Here is a 17,724-nt window from a genome sequence, read left to right on the forward strand (position 1 = left end):
GCCACAACGCCTGGCCATTTTTTGGTTGCAGCCATCATTGTTGTTTGGTGGGCCCGGGCTGGGGATTCGAACCCACCACCTTAGGTGTATGTGGCTGACGCCTTAGCCGCTTGAGCCAAGAAATATTTCTTAAAGTAATATTTTATTAGATAGAGTGAAAAGGACTCTCTTCTACAGTACAGAAACAACACATACTGGTATAATCTTCCAATAGAGCAAATAGACACAACAAAAATCTATGGGCAAAGTAATTCCAACCTATAGGAATTTATATTAAAATGTTCATACAAGTGTACTATATATGTACAAGACTACCCCACATAACATTATCTATAATAAAATAAACTAAAAACAACCCAAATACCCACCAACAGGGAGCTGGCTAAATTATGGTAACTGCATAAATACTATGTGGCAATTAAAAATAATGAGAAATCAATATAAAAAATGTCCTATATAGGACGGCACCTGTGCTCAAGGAGTAGGGCGCCGGCCCCATATACCAGAGTGGCAGCCCCAGCCAAAAAAAAAAAAAAAAAAGTCCAATATATATTGTTAGGTGATAATGGTTAAGTTGCCTTTATAAACATGTTGGGGTTTTTGTTTGTTTTTTTAAGACAGAGTCTCACTTTGTTGCCCCTGGTAGAGTGCCACAGCTTCACACCTCCCAGCAACCTCAAACTTTTGGGCTCAAGTGATTTTCTTGCCTCAGCTTCCCAAGGAGCTGGGACTATAGGCACCTGCTATGACGCCCCTATTTTTTTTTTTTTTTTGAGACAGAGTCCCACTAGGTCACCCTGGGTAGAGTGCCATGGCGTCATAGCTCACAGCAAACTCAAACTCTTGGGCTTAAGCAATTCTCTTGCCTCAGCCTCCCAAGTAGCTGGAACTACAGGTGCCCGCCACAATGCCCAGCTATTTTTTAGTTGCAGGTGTCATTGTTGTTTTAGCTGGCCTAGGCTGGGTTCGAACCCACCAACTTCGGCGTATGTGGCTGGAACCATAACCATTATGCTATGAGCGCCATTTTTTTTTTTTTTTTTTTGAGACAGGGACTCCCTCTAGCTCAGGCTGGTCTCTGAACTCATGAGCTCAGGCAATCCACCTACCTTGGCTTCCCAGAGTGCTGGGATTACAGGTGCAAGCCTGGCCACGCCTGGCCAAAACATTTTTTTTTTTTTTTGACACTGAGCCTCAAGCTATCCCCCTGGGTAGAGTACCGTGGCATCACAGCTCACAGCAACTGCTCAAGCGAGTCTCCCGCCTCCGAGGTCCAAGTACCTGGGACCACAGGCGCCTGCCACAATGCCTGGCTATTTTTTGGTTTGCAGCCATCATTGTTGTTTGGCGGGCCCGGGCTGGATTCAAACCCGCTACCTTAGGTGTACGTGGCTGGTGCCTTAGCCACTTGAACCACAGGTGCCGAGCCCAAAACATGATTTTTTAATAGAAAGCTAATGTACAGAAAAATGTCTGGAACATTAAATGGCAAATATTTATTAATAGTTACCTCTGAGTGAGATTACAGAGGAGCTTTCAATTTCTATGTTATACATTTCTAAACTGTTTTAACTTTTACCATGGGAACTTATTACCTTTGTAATAAGAAAAAAAAACATAAAACATGCATGAGGCTTAATGTAATAAGAAAAGAAAATAACATGAAAAATGCTGAGGCACCCATGCCACAGCAATGTCTAACATTGCTCTCAAATTTCAACTTAGATCCATCTCATCTAAACTTTAAAAATATATTTAAAGGTGATTTTTTTTTTTTTGAGACAGAGTCTCAAGCTGTCGCCCCCCTGGGTACAGTGCCGTGGCGTCATAGCTCACAGCAACCTCCAAAATCAGGCTCAAGCGATCCTCTTGCCTTAGTTTTTCTATTTTTAGTAGGACGGGGTCTCACTTTTGCTCAAGCTAGTTTCAAACTCATGAGCTCAAGCAATCCACCCACCTCAGCCTCCCAGAGTACTAGGATTACAGGTGTGAGCCACCGCGCCCAGCTTAAAAATGTGGCATTTTTGATCTGTTAATTCCAGAATGTGTTTATAATCAATCCTCTAAAAAGCATCAACAACTCCAAATTAAATTAATCGTTGGAATTTGGAAGAGGCCATGACATCCAAAAGAATATCTTCATACTGGATAATTACCAGAACATTCATTAACTTTACTAAAGGTGCTTTGGAGAATACACAGAGAAGTCTTTGTCCTTGCCAAGCTTAATTTGTATGAATTAAAATGTAATTTAATAGTTAAAATTAGGGAGAAATATGTATTAACCTATATGTATATATGCATAGCACTATATGTGCACTCAAAATTGATTTGAGATTTCACCCCAGATAAATCTTTATCATAATAAAAGGGAAGAATTACAGAAAATTTTCTTCTACAGTTATCTTTTTTTTTTTTTTGAGACAGAGTCTCATTATGTCGCCCTTGGTAGGTAGAGTCCCATGGCGTCACAGCTCACAGCAACCTCAAACTCTTGGGCACAAGCGATTCTATTGCCTCAGCCTCCCTAGTTGCTGGGATTACAGGCACCAGCCACAACACCTGACTATACAGTATTTTCCTAATATAAAAGGATTATACAGTGGCTCACGCCTATAATCCTAGCACTATGGGAGGCCGAGGCAGGTGGACTGCTTGTGCTCACAGGTTCGAGACCAGCCTGAGCCAGAGCGAGACCCCATCTTTAAAAGCAGCCAGCCATTGTGGCAGACACCTGCAGTCCCAGTTACTCAGGAGGGTGAGGCGAGAAAATCACTTGAGCCCCAGAAACTGAGGTTGCTGTAAGATATGATACCACAGCACTCTACCGGGAGCGACAAAATGAGACTCTCAAAAATAATAATAATAAAGAATTACAGAAAACCTTTGGAATTGGCAAAATAGCTATGAACTTCCTCTTCAAATTTCACTCTTTATCCACTAACTTCTACTCTGGTGTTATTAGACAGACTCATTTACATGCTAACATAATTAAATCTCTCCCTCAGTAAGAAGGGTATAGTAAGAGGTAGAAAATGGCCAGAAGTTTGGGGACTAAAAGCAAAAGAAAGCCAAGCTGACTGGACAATCACACAAAAATCAAGAATACTTAATTCACAAGTCCAAAAAGTTTATTATCCAGTTATTCCCAATACTAATTCTATCAATTTCATTACAGGAGCTATATCTATCTTCAGATTCTCTTGCTACAGGATGGGAGGGGAAAAAAAAGAGCTCAAAACCCACCTCCCTAAGGGGTATGTCTGAAACAAGTTTCCTCAGAAACAGAATTTTAAAAAACAATGAAATATTTAACTCACAAATCCATATGAAATATACACCAAGTTTATCCCTATTACCTCAGGATTTTATTAAACATATATAAGGGCCGGGTGCTGAAGCTCACACCAGTAATCCTAGCACTCTGGGAGGCCAAGGCAGTGGATTGCTTGAGTTTGAGACCTTGTCTCTACTGAAAACATAAAAACCAGCCAGGCATCATGGTGGGCACTTACAGTCTCAGCTACTCAGGAGGCTGAGGCAAGCGGATTGCTTGAGCCCAGGAGTTTGAGGTTACTGTGAGCTATGACACCAGGGCACTCTACCCAGGATGACAGCATGAGACTCTGTCTCAAAAAAAAAAAAAAAATACAGGTTTTCCTACACCTAGGATATCACTATACATTCACTTCCAAATCATTTACAATGTTAAATAAGGCCATTTCAGGTAGCAAAACTGAACTATCACTATTAACAATTCTATCCCCCCCAAAAATCCCTTTATCATTTTTCTTTTTCTAATCTTATAAGTCAACGTCCCTAGTCATTATTACAACATGTACCTTCTCCTTCAATAACTTTTTTTTTGACACAGTCTCATGCTGTCACCCTAAGTAGAGTGCTGTCATCATAGCTCACAGCAACCTCAGTCTCTTGGACACAAACGATCAATCCTCTTGCCTTAGCCTTCCAAGTAGGTGGGACCACAGGAGCCCATGACAACACTGGGCTAGTTTTTAGTAGAGATGAGGTCTTACTTTTGCTCAGGCTGGTCTCGAACTCCTAAGCTCAAGCAATACAGCTGCCTCAACCTCCCAGAGCACTAGGATTATAGGTATGAGGTGAGCCATCACACCCAGCCTCTCCTCCCCTCCAACTATTGATTGTAATTTTATCAAAGGCTTTGGAAAATCTGTATAACTTACATCCATTTCCAATGACCACATTATTTATTATTTACCACTTTGAAAGTTATTCTTAAATTAAGCATTATTTCCCCTTTAGTGCTACTCAGCCATCCCAACTTAAGGTGTTTCCAGGCTACTCAGAAAGCTAAGGCAGGATTAACTCTTGAGCCCAGGAGTTAGAGGCCGACCTTGAAGTAAGCTATGATTGCACCACTCACTGCACTCCAACCTGGGAGACAGGGAGAGACCCTGTCGCTTAAAATAATAATAAAAATAATAATAACATTACTTACATTTCGATGGAATTGTGTGAAGGACTGAATCATATAGAATCGATGCATGTATACTATAGCAGTGTTGATAGTCAATTGCGAGCTGAAATGTTCATGTTAAGGTCCAAAACCAAGCAAGCAGACAGTATTAATTTCCAAAAATATAACCTTTAACTCCTCCCAAAAAAGCCAGCACAGTAGATGCTACTGCATGAAATGATACTTAACCTCTGCCCCTCAAAGAGCACGTCTGTTTTCTTTCGCCGATTTATTAACCAATAAATGACATTTGGCACAATGCTTTACACATAACAGGTATTTAATATAAATTTACTTAATAAATAAACAAACTCAGGATTTGTGGATCAAGATGAACTATAAAAACAGATAAGGGCTCAGCGCCTGTGGCTCAAGCGGCTAAGGCGCCAACCACATACACCTGGAGCTGACAGGTTTGAATCCAGACGGGGGCTGCCAAATAACAATGATGGGTGCAACCGAAAAATAGCCGGGCGTTGTGGTGAGCGCCTGTAGTCTCAGCTACTTGGGAGGCAGAGGCAGGAGAATCGCTTGAGCCCAGGAGTTGGAGGTTGCTGTAAGCTGTGATGCCACAGTACTCTACCCAGGGTGACAGTTTGAGGCTCTGTCTCAAAAAAAAACCACATAAGATCCTAAACATTTCTCTGATTTGCCCTCTGAAAATCCTGCAGTGGTGATCCGTTAGCTCAGGGTATGTCTTACACAAGATTTACGAGGCCCTCCCTGATCTGGCCTCCAGGTTTCTAGGTACTATCCTTCCCTGCCTTCTAAACTCCAGGAATTAACTTTTCAGTTCCACTTCTCTCTGGTTACCAAGCCTTCGTATATGGTGATCCCTGGGGCCAGAAATAATTTGAAATGACAGAAAATGAAAAACTTTATATATATATAATTTTTTTTTTTTTGAGACAGAGTCTCACTATGTCGCCCTTGGTAGAGTGCCATGGCATCACAGCAACTTCCAACTCTTGGGCTTAAGCGATTCTCTTGCCTCAGCCTCCCAAGTAGCTGGGTCTACAGGTGCCCACCACAACCCCTGGCTATTTTTTGGTTGTAGTTGTCATTGTTGTTTGGCAGGCCTGGGCTGGATTCCAACCCACCACTCCATTGTATGTGGCTGGCGCCATAACCACTGTGCTACAGACACTGAGCCTTTTTGTTACTGTCGTTGTTTAGCAGGCCCCGGCTAGGTGCCAACCTGCCAGGCCCGCTGCATGTGGCCAGTGCCCTAACCACTCAACTACATGTGATGAGCCCATGAAAAACGTTTAATGTCTTAATTTTAAAGATCTCGGCTGACAATATGGGATATATAAATGATGTAGTCCCATGATGGCAACCTTAATAGCAACACACAAACAAATGCAAAGCATTTTAAGGATACACTCAATTTCACAAACAAGTTTAACTAACTGCATTTTTAAGAAACAAACTGGATATCAACAGAAAACAAAATGACAATACATTACAGTCAACAACACATTTAAATGGAAGCTGCACCCAAGCAAAAGTTTTCATGCACAGAGTGAAAAAACTAAAATTATATTCCTTTTCTCCACCACAAAATGAATGTATTTTCTGACAAAGAAAGATACTTGGGGGAGGGAATCACCAAGTTCGCTCATCTGCGAAATATGAAGAAAATGAATATACACCAGCACTCTAAGTAACTTAAGAACCCAGTATTTTATAAAAGCCCCGTCAAACATCCCTACAAACCTAAACTGACATCATTCCTTCTCTGAAATTCTCTAATATCTCAACAGCAGCTTCTATTTGTACGTCTGAATGCCAAGCATTGTGGTAGCAACAGAATCAAATGCCAGAGGTATCATCCCGTTTTACAGACGAGAAGACCAAGAATTTGACAGCTAATAAGCAAGCGGAACGGATTTTGAATCAAGGCTGGGGCATTAATTCTAGGCCACCCTTTTTAAGACCTTTAGGTATGGAATTTCCCGAAACTCCCTTTACACACTAAGTTTATTAGCCAGCCGTCAACAGTGAACCTTCTACCAGACCCCTAAAGCACCGCGGAAAAGAATCTTAAAGTCACCAGAGTAGGTCAGAGAGGCAGTGAAGAGGAACTAGAAAGAGCTAGTTAAAACACAAAGCCGAGAAGGATACGAACTCCCAACAAGGTTGGTGGCACGGGCGGGCGGGCGAGCGAGCGAGGGAGGGAGGGAGCGGGAAATTAACTCCGCCTCGCTGCCACCGCGCGAACAGTGTTTTAGCCCGCCCCACCGTGGGCTCTCCCGCCTAGACATCCAACTCCTGCCCACCTTCTTCCCCCTTTCTTCCCCCACCAGAGCCTGAGGCCTGTACCCAGAGCATGGCGGGACCGATTTGAAGGCCCAAAGTCTAGGCCGCAAGGATACACGTAAAGACGTTGTCCCATGTCCTGGAGCAGATTGGCCGCCTGCTGGCGATAAGAAAGTTCTTTATCCGGGTCCACGCCAAAACGACGGGACGGGCTATTTTCCAGCTGTTCTCGAGTAAAATACCACCGTTTATTGTTGTTCTTCCTCTCTCCCTCCATAGTGCTTCAACCAGAAGGCAGCGACGGAGGCTGCAAGCACTTCCCAGCGTCACCTAAGCGGCGACACACATCCGCTGAACGGAGGCAAGTGCGACGTGACGAACTTCCGCTAAGAGTCGACCGCCAGATTGTGACACGCTTCCGTCGAGGAAGCGAAAGTCAAAGGGCTTACTTCCGCAATAGACCTCGCGATATCTTGTAGGCGAGTTACCAGCTACTCGAGTGTGACCAGGAAGGACCTTGAGGCGGGGTGGGGGGGGGGAAACGCAGGCGCGTCACGTGACACCTTGGGAGGTACGGGCGGGGTTAGGCGTTTACGTTTAAAATCACGTCTTTTCCCGCGAGAACTGGCCTGAGCTCGTGGGCGGTGAAACGTGCTACGTAAAGTGGAGCAGGTGTAGACCTTGATCTTGACAGAGAAAATAGGTAGGACTGTCAGAAACTGGAAAAAAATAAAAATCAAAGAAAGTAGCCCTATCATATATCAAAATTTAAAGCAGCTAGGATCTTCCGACGTTATTGGTAAAAACGTGAAGTGCTGCAACCCGTTTGAAGAGTCGCTTCACAATACGTAGCCGAAGTCATGAAAACATCCCTGGGATTCGCCACAGTGATGCAATTTAAAGGAATAAAACGGAATTGATAGAAGCAATTTAGAAGAGCGTACATGTCCCAGGGGCAATACTGATTCCTAAATATACGATTAAATTTAATCTGCACGATTCCAGAGGTAATTTTTTTTTCTTTTTGAGACAGAGTCTAAGTATGTCGCCCTCGGTAATGTTGTGGCGTCACAGCTCAAAGCAACCTCAAAATCTTGGGCTTAAGCAATTCTCTTGCCTCAGCCTCCCGAGTAGCCGGGACTACAGGTGCCTGCCTCAACGCCCGGCTATGTTTAGCTGGCTCGGGCCGGGTTCAAACCCGCCACCCTCGGTGTATGTGACTGGCGTAGTAACCACTGTGCTACGGGCGCCGACCCATAGAGGTAATAATATTTTAATCCCCGTTTGGCAATCGGTGAACTAAGGTTGTCTCTAAGATGTAGAAACCTTCCACCACCGCCCTTCATCATGCAGACATTTGTAAATTCCTGCCGCCTGTCAAGATGTGTTCCAGCCCCAACGTCTGACACCTGTTTGGTCTTGGGAAAGATAATTACTTATCCGTGCCACTTAGATAAAATGTAGATAATGCCTATATTTTGGGTTGTGAGAAGGAGTGAATGTTTAATGAGTTACAAGCATTTATAATAGTTATTTGGTACTTAGAAAATACCAAGTAGATCTTGTTGTTATAGTATTTGTTACATTGTATTGAAATTGCGGGGGGGGGATGATATATTTTTGTATCTCTTGCGCCTACCTATTACAGCCTTGGCCCTAGTAAATAGTCAATAAATCTCAAACAAAAGCTCAGAACACCCTACAATACAGAAATTGAGGCGCAGAGATCAGGTAGTTTGCTCTATACTACACTGCTAATAATGCTAAGAAGTGTAGCTCCTGGATTCAAGCCATCCTCCTGCCTCAGCCTCCCCAGTAATTGGGACTACAGGCCTCAGCCACAGTACTCAGCTAAATTTTTTTCTATTTGTAGTAGCAATGGAGTCTGGCTCTTGCTCAAGCTGGACTTGAACTCCTGAGCTCAAGAAATCCTCCCTCCTGCCTTAGCCTCCTAAGAGTGCTAGGATTACAGGCATGAACCACTGCACCCAACCTCAATGTACTCTTTAGAAAAACGTTTGGAGTGATTTGTTATAGACAATTCTTTATTTAGTCTTGATTGCAGTGAGGTATGTTAGCACTACAGCACTTCACCTTGGGCAGCAGAGCAAGACACTGTCTCAATATGAAGAAAAGACTTCCTAAGGAAATTCAAAGATCACAAAGATGACAAAAACAAGAACATCTAGTGCCAGGCTAGATGACTCACACCTGGAATCCTAGCACTCTGAGAGGCCAATTTGAGTGGGTTACCTGAGCTCAGGAGTTCAAGACCAGCCTGAGCAAGAGCAAGACCCTAGTTCTACTAAAAACAGAAGAAAAAAAAATTAGCCAAGTGTTACAGTAGGAGCTTGTAGTCTCACCTATTTGGGAGGCTGAAGCAAGAGGATAACTTGAGCCCAAGAGCTTGAGGTTACTTTGAGCTGCAACCCAACAGCACTCTACCCAGGGTAACAGAGTGAGCTCTGTCTCAAAAAAGAAAAACACCAAGGACAGCTAAAGGAATTGGAGCCTCTAATACCTATAGCTATAACAAAAGTAAACACAGCTTGACTCCTCGCCATAAAAACATAAAACTTGGCTTTTACCTAATACATCATATTTAATTTTTTTTTTTTGAGACACAGTCTCACTCTAGTACCCTGAGTAGAGTGCTTTGGAGACATAGCTCACAGCAACCTCAAGCTCTTGGGCTCAAGCAATCATCTTGCCTCAGTTTTTCTATTTTTAGTAGAGACAGGGTCTTCCTCTTGCTCAGTCTGGTCTCAAACTGCTGACCTTAAGCAATCCACCCACCTCGGCCTCCTAGAGTGCTAGGGTTACAGGCACAAGCCACCATGCCCAACCATCATCATACCTAACTTTTGACAAAAATGTTGCAAGGCATAGTACATGGTGAAAAATACAATCTGAAGAGACAAAGTGATCACCAGAACCATACTCACATAAGGCAGAGATTTGGGGATTATCAGACTGAGAATTATTTATTTATTTATTTATTGAGACAGAGCCTCTAACTGTCACCCTGGGTAGAGTGCTGTGGCATCACAGCTCACAGCAACCTCCAACTCCTGGGCTCAAGCGATTCTCCTGCCTCAGCCTCCCAAGTAGCTGGGACTACAGGCGCCTGCCACAACGCCCGGTTTGGTTGCAGCAGCCATCGTTGTTTGACGGGCCCGGGCTGGATTCGAACCCACCACCTTAGGTGTATGTGGCTGGTGCCTTAGCCACTTGAGCCACAGGGTCTGAGCCCAGACTAAGAATTTAAATTAACTATTATATTTGCCTCTTTGCCTGCTTGCCCTGGCAATAGAGGCCCATTCACTGTCTATGGAAAATGTATCCTGCTTGGTGAACTTTCTTACTCTAAGCATTTTTCTTCCTCAATGAAGAAAGTTTCATTCTTGCCTTAAAAAGTTTTGGGTTTTTTTTTTTTTTTTTTTTTTTTTTTTGGTGGTGGTACTCATGGCTCAGTCGGCAAGGGCGCCAATCAGATACACTTAGGGTGGTGTGTTCAAACCCAGCCTGGATCTGGGGCAGAAATGACAACTGCAACAAAAAAAAATAGCCAGGCATTGTGGCAGGGGCCTGTAGTCCCAGCTACTTGGAAGACTGAAGCAAGAGAATCACTTAAGCCCAAGAGTTGAAGGTTGCTGTGAGCTATGATGCTACGGCACTCTACCCAGGGCAACATAGTGAGACTGTCTCAAGAAAATAAATAAATAAAAAATAAAAACAGGTGTTTTTTTTTAATGAAGTAACTGTGATTAATATGTTGAAGACTTGTTTTTTTTCCTTTCTTTTTTGAGACAAAAATCTCAGCCTGGGTAGAGTGCCCAGGGATCAGCCTAAGTCAACCTCAAACTCCTGAGTTCAAGCAGTCATTGTACCTCAGAATACAGAGTAGCAGGGACTACAGGTGCCTGCCACAACACTCAGCTAATTTTTCTATTTTTAGTGGAGACAGAATTTGGCTCTTGCTGAGCTGGTCCTGAGTTCGCCTCATCCTCTCAGAGTGCTAGGATTACAGGCATGAGCCACCTTGCCCACCATGCTCACCCTTATGTTAAGAGCTCTTGATGAAAAAAGTGGACAACATTCAGAAACACAGGGTAATGTAAGCAGAGAGATGAAGACTCTATGAAAGAATTAAAAGAAATGCCAGAAATCAAAAACACTGTTAACAGAAATGAAGAATGCTTTTGGTGCACTCAGTAGTAAACTGGACATGACTAAGGAAAGAATCAGTGAGCTTAAAAATGTGTCAATAGCCAGGCACTGCACCTCACACCTGTAATCCTAGCACTCTGAGAGGCCAAAGCAGGTAAATTGCTTGAGCTTCAGGAGTTCAAGACCAGCCTGAGCAAAAGCCAGACCTCCATCTCTAAAAATAGCCTTGTGTTGTGGTGGGCACCTGCAGTCCCAGTTACTTGGGAAGCTGTGACAGTAGGATCACTTGAGCCCTAGAGTTTGAGGTTGCTGGCACTTTACCGAGGGTGACAAAGTGAGACTCTGTCTCAAGAAAAAAAAATGTCAATAGAAAATTCCCAAACTGGGTGGCGTGAGCATGGGGAAGCAAAAGAAAGCAAGGAAGTATGCAACCATGAAGCGAATGCTTAGTCTCAGGGATCAGAGTCTTAAAGAAAAGGACAGATTGAAACCTAAAAAGAAAGAAAAGACAGATCCCAGCACATTAAAGGAAAGAGAAGTCCTCCAGCACCCTTCCTGCTTATTCTTCCAGTATAATACACAACTGGACCAACTTTATCAACTTTTCCATTAAAGCCAAACTGGACTTAGTGCAGGCAATGATGGACTGTCTGTATGCCATGTGCATTCCTTGTATAACTGACTGTGTAATGGCTGAAATTGAGAAATTGGGGCAGAAGTATCGAGTGGCCCTCAGGATCGCCAAGGATCCAAGATTTGAACGATTACCATGCACACACAAAGGAACCTATGCAAATGACTGCTTAGTACAGAGAGTAACTCAGCCCAAGTGTTACATGGTGGCTACAGTTGACCTAGATCTTAAAGGAAGAATCCAGAAAATCCCTGGAGTTCCTATCATGTATATTTCTAACCATAGATACAATATTGAACGGATGCCAGATGATTATGGAGCCCCTTGGTTCTAATTCTTATAAGACGATGTTCGTATGCCTTTCTTCGACCAACTTTCTCTGTTAACAGTTTGTTAAACATGAAATACCATGAATTATTACTCTCTTCACCAGCTTGCTTTATTATGACCTGGAGGATGTAGGTAAATACACTCATGTTTGGATGCTATTTTGAAAATGATATTTTATCTCATTGATGGTCAAAGATGCAAAATCCTATGAAGAATGCTTCATTCTTTTTTGAGTTCTGTTGCACAATGTGGTAATTATAGTTAATATTGGAGTAAATTTCAAATGTTCTTAACCACAAAAATGTTAAGTATTTGAGGTGATGGATATATTGACTAGTTTGATTCAATTATTCCAAATTGTATTCGTAGATTATAACATCACTGTGTACTCCATAAGTTTATACAACTATAAATTGTTGGTTTACAATAAAAATAAAATTGCATCTTTTTGTAAAAAAAAAAAAAAAAGAAAGAAAGAAAGAAAAAAGAAAAGAAAAGAAAATTCCCAAACTGAAAATCAAAAAGAATGAAAAAAAATTAGGTGAAATATCCAGGTGCAATGAAATAAACTCATGAGCATAGATTAATAGTAAAATGTAGCAAAATAATTAGGAAGAGATGAGTTTCTAGTATTTAATACCTTTATTTTTAATATAAATTAAAAGTTTAGATAACTTAATTTTTTTGAGACAGAGTCTCAAGCTGTCACCCTGGTAGAGTGTTGTGGCATCACAGCTCACAGCAACCTCCAACTCTTGGGCTTAAGCAATTCTCTTGCGTCAGCCTCCAAAGTAGCTGGGACTATTAGGCACCCACCACAACCCCCAGCTATTTTTTTGGTTGTAGTTGTCATTGTTTGGCAGGCCCAGGCTGGATTTGAACCTGCCAGCTCCAGCCTATGTGGCTGGCACTTTAGCCACTGAGCTATAGGCACTGAGTTGATAACTTAATTTTTAATAATGGTCTGGTCTAACACCAGCTCACAAAATTAATGAATATTTAACAAGCCCTCTAAAGTTAGTAGGGACTGGCATACCACTGCTGAAATAACTTAAAGATTCACTGAAAGTAACCCCTTTTTTTTTTTAAATAGAGATAGGGTCTCCAGGCCAGAATACAGCGGCATGATTGTAGCTCGATATAATCTCAAACACCTCCCAAAGTGCTGGGACTACAGGTGTGAGCCACTGCACCTGGCCCTTTACAGATTTAAACAATTTATTAAGTTTCCATTATATCAGCAGTTCTCAACCTGTGGGTCATGACCCACAGGAACTGTATTAAAGGGTTGCAGCATTAGGAAGGTTGAGAACCACTGCATTATATTGTTTCTTGGCCTTTTGGCTAAGATCACATGTAGTATTAATGTTCCATTATAAATTGAACACTGTGCTAAGGAAATTTGCATATATTATCTCATTTAATTCTCATAACTATGAGATAGATATAATCATTGCCATTTTTTAAAATAAACAATTAAAAACTGAGGTTTAGGGTGGCACCCGTGACTCAGTGGGTAGGGCGCCGGCCCCATATACCGAGGGTGGCAGGTTCAAACCCAGCCCCAGCCAAACTGCAGCAACAAGAACAAAAAAATAGCTAGGTGTTTTGGCGGGCACCTTACTCGGGAGGCTGAGGCAAGAGAATCGCCTAAGCCCAGGAGTTGGAAGTTGCTGTGAGCTGTGTGATGCCATGGCACTCTACCGAGCGTGATAAAGTGAAACTGTCTTATTTAAAAAAGAAAAACCCACTGAGGTTTAGTTATTCTGTTCAAATTCAGATACCGACTGTGTGGCAAAACTAAGATTTGAGCCCAGGTTAGTGTTGTTCTCACTCACTGCCTTCTGAAGTTTACAGTATAATACTGGGTCAAGAAAAGAGGTACTAGCAATTGATGCCTGCATTCTCCTGAAGTAATTTAACCCTTTCCCACTCCAGCTCCACTGTGAACCCATAAATCCTATGGCTCATTAAAAGCAGTGTCAGTCAATGGTATTTATTCAGGGCATTACCATGGTTACCAAACACAAAGTCCAGTTCTTCAGCCTGAATGTTCCGGAAGAGGCCAAGGAAGAGCTGAGATGGCCTTCTTCAACTTATATCTGTTGGGATATCAGAATTCTTTTCGGAACAAGAAAAGGGACACAACTGAAGAAACAAGTAAGAGGAATATTGAGTAGACTATTACAAGGGCCACATCTTAGGCACTTCCTAGCCATTAGTTTTCCATCATATGTGAAGGAAATTCAATGTAGGTAGGTGCTGAAGCAAAAGTTATATGGGGTAGGGAAAGAGGTGACTGGGAAAGAATGAAAGCACAAAGTTACAATTGTGAAGGACAATCTTATGTAGGCCTCCATAGGACGCTCTCTGTATTGTTTGTAACTCCATCAAGGGAGTTCTGTTTGGGCCCGGTGCAGTGGCTCATACCTGTAATCCTAGCACTCTGAGAGGTTGAAACGGGAGAATCCCTTGAGCTCAGGAGTTTGAGACCGGCCTGAGCAAGAGCAAGACTGTCTCTACTAAAAAAATAGAAAAATCAGCCAGGCATTATGGCCGGGAACCTATAGTCCCAGCTACTCAGGAGGCTGAGGCAGGAAGATCTCTTGAAGCCAAGAGTTGGAGGTTGCAGTGAGCTATGATGACACCACTGTACTCTAGCTTAAGGCAACAATGAGACTATCTTAAAAATAATAATAATATGGCTCAGTATGTAGCACAGTGGTTATAGTACCAGCCACATACACTAAAACTGGCAGGTTCAAACCTGGCCTGAGCCAGCCAAACAACTATGACAACTTCAACAAAAAGTAGCCTGGCGTCATGGGGGCACCTGTAGTCCCAGCTACTTGGGAGGCTGAGCAAGAGAATCCCTTGAGCCCAGGAGTTTGAGGTTGCTGTGAGCTGTGACATCACAGCACTCTACCAAGGGCAACATAGTGAGACTGTCTCAAAAATAATAGTAATCATAATCATAATAAAGTTCCATTTTACTCTCAAGCTTCTAGGTGAGATTTGTACAAAGGGCCCCCAGTGGACCCTAGAAACCCCTTAATACCCCTATACCAACCGTCCCTTGCCCCACCACAGCTGGGTCCCAGCATTATGCCATGAGGCTGTTCTTGTAAGGAGCTCTTCTCTGCCCTCTCTCAGAAAAACATACCCTTCAAAAAACCTACAAATTTCATTTGTCCTAGGCCAAGAGAAAGTCTCTCCTGGCTATTCCACTCCTACCTGCACCTACTAGATGGGACTCCCTCACAATGAAGAAACTGAGCAACCAGCCTGGGGTTTTCCTACTCAGTCGGCTACTTAAACACTGCTGAACAAGACTTGGTGCCCATCCTAAGAGACTTAGGTCTCAAATCTTTGCAGCCTAGGCAGAGAGGAAGACTTTACTTGCTAAAGAGGATCTCCACGTGCTAATTTCTAAGTAAATCCTTATAGTCTAGAGTCCGCTATGGGATGATACATAGGGAACCATCCTGATGTCACCTGCTTATCCAATTCTTATTCTGGTGGCAGAGCATCAGAGGCAAGAGGCTTGGCCAAACTGGTGGCCAAGAATGTAAAAGTAGAGGGAAGGCTGGACCTCAGATTTGCCACTCCTACTCCCTACTACCTTCCCCTCACCCCTAATTTTATACCCTCCAATTACTCTGTCAAGATATGAACTGAGGATTTTGCTTGATAACTAGGTAATCCTTGGTTTTGTGGCTCTGGCACTTAATAATAAACAACTATTTACTATGCATTTTGTGCCAGGCACTATACTAAACATTCTGTGTTCTTAATTTCATGTTAATACTAAGATTCCTGTGAGGTAGGTATTACTATTCCCTTTTAACTGAAAAAAAAATTGAGCCTCAAAGACCCTATTTATTTACCCAGAGTCACAGCAATAGAGCCATAATTTGATTCCAAATTGTCTAACATCACTGCCTATACTCTTAAACATCTCATGATTTATGGGGACAAATGATGCCTGTCTCTTCCTGGGAGTAGGCTACTGTACAAAGGATTGATGTCAGGCTTTCTAGAGGAATCATATTAACCTGCAAAACCTGAGTTCAGATGTCAGGTGGACTTTCATTTAGAATTCCCTGTTCCCCAAGTGATTCTCAAGATTGCCAGGAGCCCACCCCTGGAGTTAGTGGCCAAAATAGTTAACTTGAGAATTGCCATGTAGAGTTAAACTTTGTACCCTGTTGCCATATGCCTTGGGCAACTTCATAAGAGAGTTATAATATTCTACAATTTCAGAAAATGTTCTTCATAGGGAAAGAGTAACTGGATGAGTTATTTCTGATCTCTCATCTCTCTCATTTTCTCTTTCTCTCTCTCACACACACATATATAAGAATCATAATTATTTAGTCCAACTACTGTATACAAATAACAAAACAATAATTTGATTTGTTTCCAGGGCTTAAAACTGAAACTTTGCTGAAGTTATTGGTGAAAATTCAATGTTAGGGGTTTTTCCCAACCAATTTTTTTTTTTTTTTTTTTTTTTTGAGACAGGCTCTCACTCATTTGCCCTGGATAGAGTGCAATGGAGTCATGATAGCGCACAGCAACTTGAGCAATCCTCTTGCCTCAGTCTCCCAAGTAGCTGGGACTACAGGTGTGCACCACAACGCCCAGCTAGTTTTTCTATTTTTTAGTAGAGATGGAGCAGGGGATGGTGGACTCATTCATGTTCAGGCTGGTCTCAAACTCCTGCGCTCAAGTAATCCACCTGCCTCAGCCATCCAGAGTGGATTACAGGCATGAGTCACCATGTCCCGCCTAACCAATTCTTATTCATAAAAAAAAAAAAAAATGGTAATTTCACTTCTGTGACAAGAATTTAATGAAATAACCATTTGACATGGCAACCGGTTACCACTGCTCCCATCCTTCCAGGAGACATCTTGAACTAAATGTGACCCACCTGGTTCAGCACCCATAGCTCAGTGGTTAGGGTACAGCCATAAGCACCGGGGCTGGTGGGTTCAAACCTGGCTCAGGCCTGCTAAACAACAATGACAACAACAACAAAAATAACCAGGCGTTTTGGTGGGCACCTGTAGTCCCAGCTACTAGGGAGGCATAAGTAAGAGAATCACTTAAGCCCAAGAGTTGGAGGTTGCTGTGAGCTGTGATACCATGGCACTCTACCCAGGGCGACAGCTTGAGGCTCTGTCTCAAAAACTAAAAAAATTAAATAAATAAATAAATGTGACCCACCTGACTCTGGGATGTGGCTCACCTAAAATTAACACCCCTAAACTAACAACCAACTACAGATCCCTGATTTAAACCTGTCGCTAGGCATCAAGCTAGCAGATTTGGATCAATTAATGAGAACTATAGGATGAAAGTTGAATGTAAAATTACATTAGAGTATCTCTTATTATAAACTACTTGTTGGCCAGTTAATTTTTTTTTTTTTATGAGACAGAGCCTCAAGCTGTCACCCTGGGTAGAATGCTGTGGCATCACAGCTCATAGCAACCTCCAACTCCTGGACTCAAGCAATTTTCCTACCTCTGCCTCCCAAGTAGCTGAGACTACAGGCGCCCACCACAATGCCCGGCTATTTTTTGGTTGTAGTTGTCATTGTTGGCAGGCCCAGGCTGGATTCGAACCCTCCAGCTCAGGTGTATGTGGCTGCACCTTAGCCACTTGAGCCACAGGCCCCGAGCCTGGCCAGTTAATTTTTTAAGAAAGTTAAATTTGGGGGTGACACCTGTGGCTCAAAGGAGTAGGGGGCCAGCACCATATGCTGGAGGTGGCGGGTTCAAGCCCAACCCCGGCCTAAAACTGCCAAAAAAAAAAAAAAAAA

The 17,724-nt window shown here is 42.7% G+C and overlaps 2 protein-coding genes and 1 pseudogene across 4 annotated transcripts in view; 2 read left to right on the forward strand and 1 right to left on the reverse strand.

Moving 5' to 3' along the window:
• Positions 1 to 7,254, reverse strand: part of CCNT1 (cyclin T1) — a 23,865-nt gene extending 16,611 nt beyond the window's left edge. For 2 of the 3 annotated variants that reach the window (XM_023515387.1, XM_012807489.2), the window contains exons 1-2: positions 6,877 to 7,132; positions 4,481 to 4,562 (exon numbers count right to left, since the gene is read on the reverse strand). In XM_023515387.1, coding sequence (XP_023371155.1) covers positions 4,481 to 4,562; positions 6,877 to 7,037 — 243 coding nt within the window. In that variant the 5' untranslated portion in view covers positions 7,038 to 7,132. Of the gene's footprint in view, positions 1 to 4,480; positions 4,563 to 6,876 lie in introns of all 3 variants that reach the window. The other variant, XM_003793585.3, reaches the window with a different exon arrangement.
• A 4,109-nt stretch (positions 7,255 to 11,363) lies between these two features.
• Positions 11,364 to 11,898, forward strand: LOC111726542 (annotated as a pseudogene).
• A 2,077-nt stretch (positions 11,899 to 13,975) lies between these two features.
• Positions 13,976 to 17,724, forward strand: part of LOC111726538 (testis-expressed protein 49-like) — a 24,742-nt gene continuing 20,993 nt past the window's right edge. The window contains exon 1 of the mRNA XM_023515370.1: positions 13,976 to 14,054. Coding sequence (XP_023371138.1) covers positions 13,976 to 14,054 — 79 coding nt within the window. The remainder of the gene's footprint in view (positions 14,055 to 17,724) is intronic.

This window comes from Otolemur garnettii, unplaced genomic scaffold (genome assembly GCF_000181295.1).
Source record: "Otolemur garnettii isolate 467f Iridium unplaced genomic scaffold, OtoGar3 scaffold00070, whole genome shotgun sequence".
NCBI lineage: Eukaryota > Metazoa > Chordata > Mammalia > Primates > Galagidae > Otolemur > Otolemur garnettii.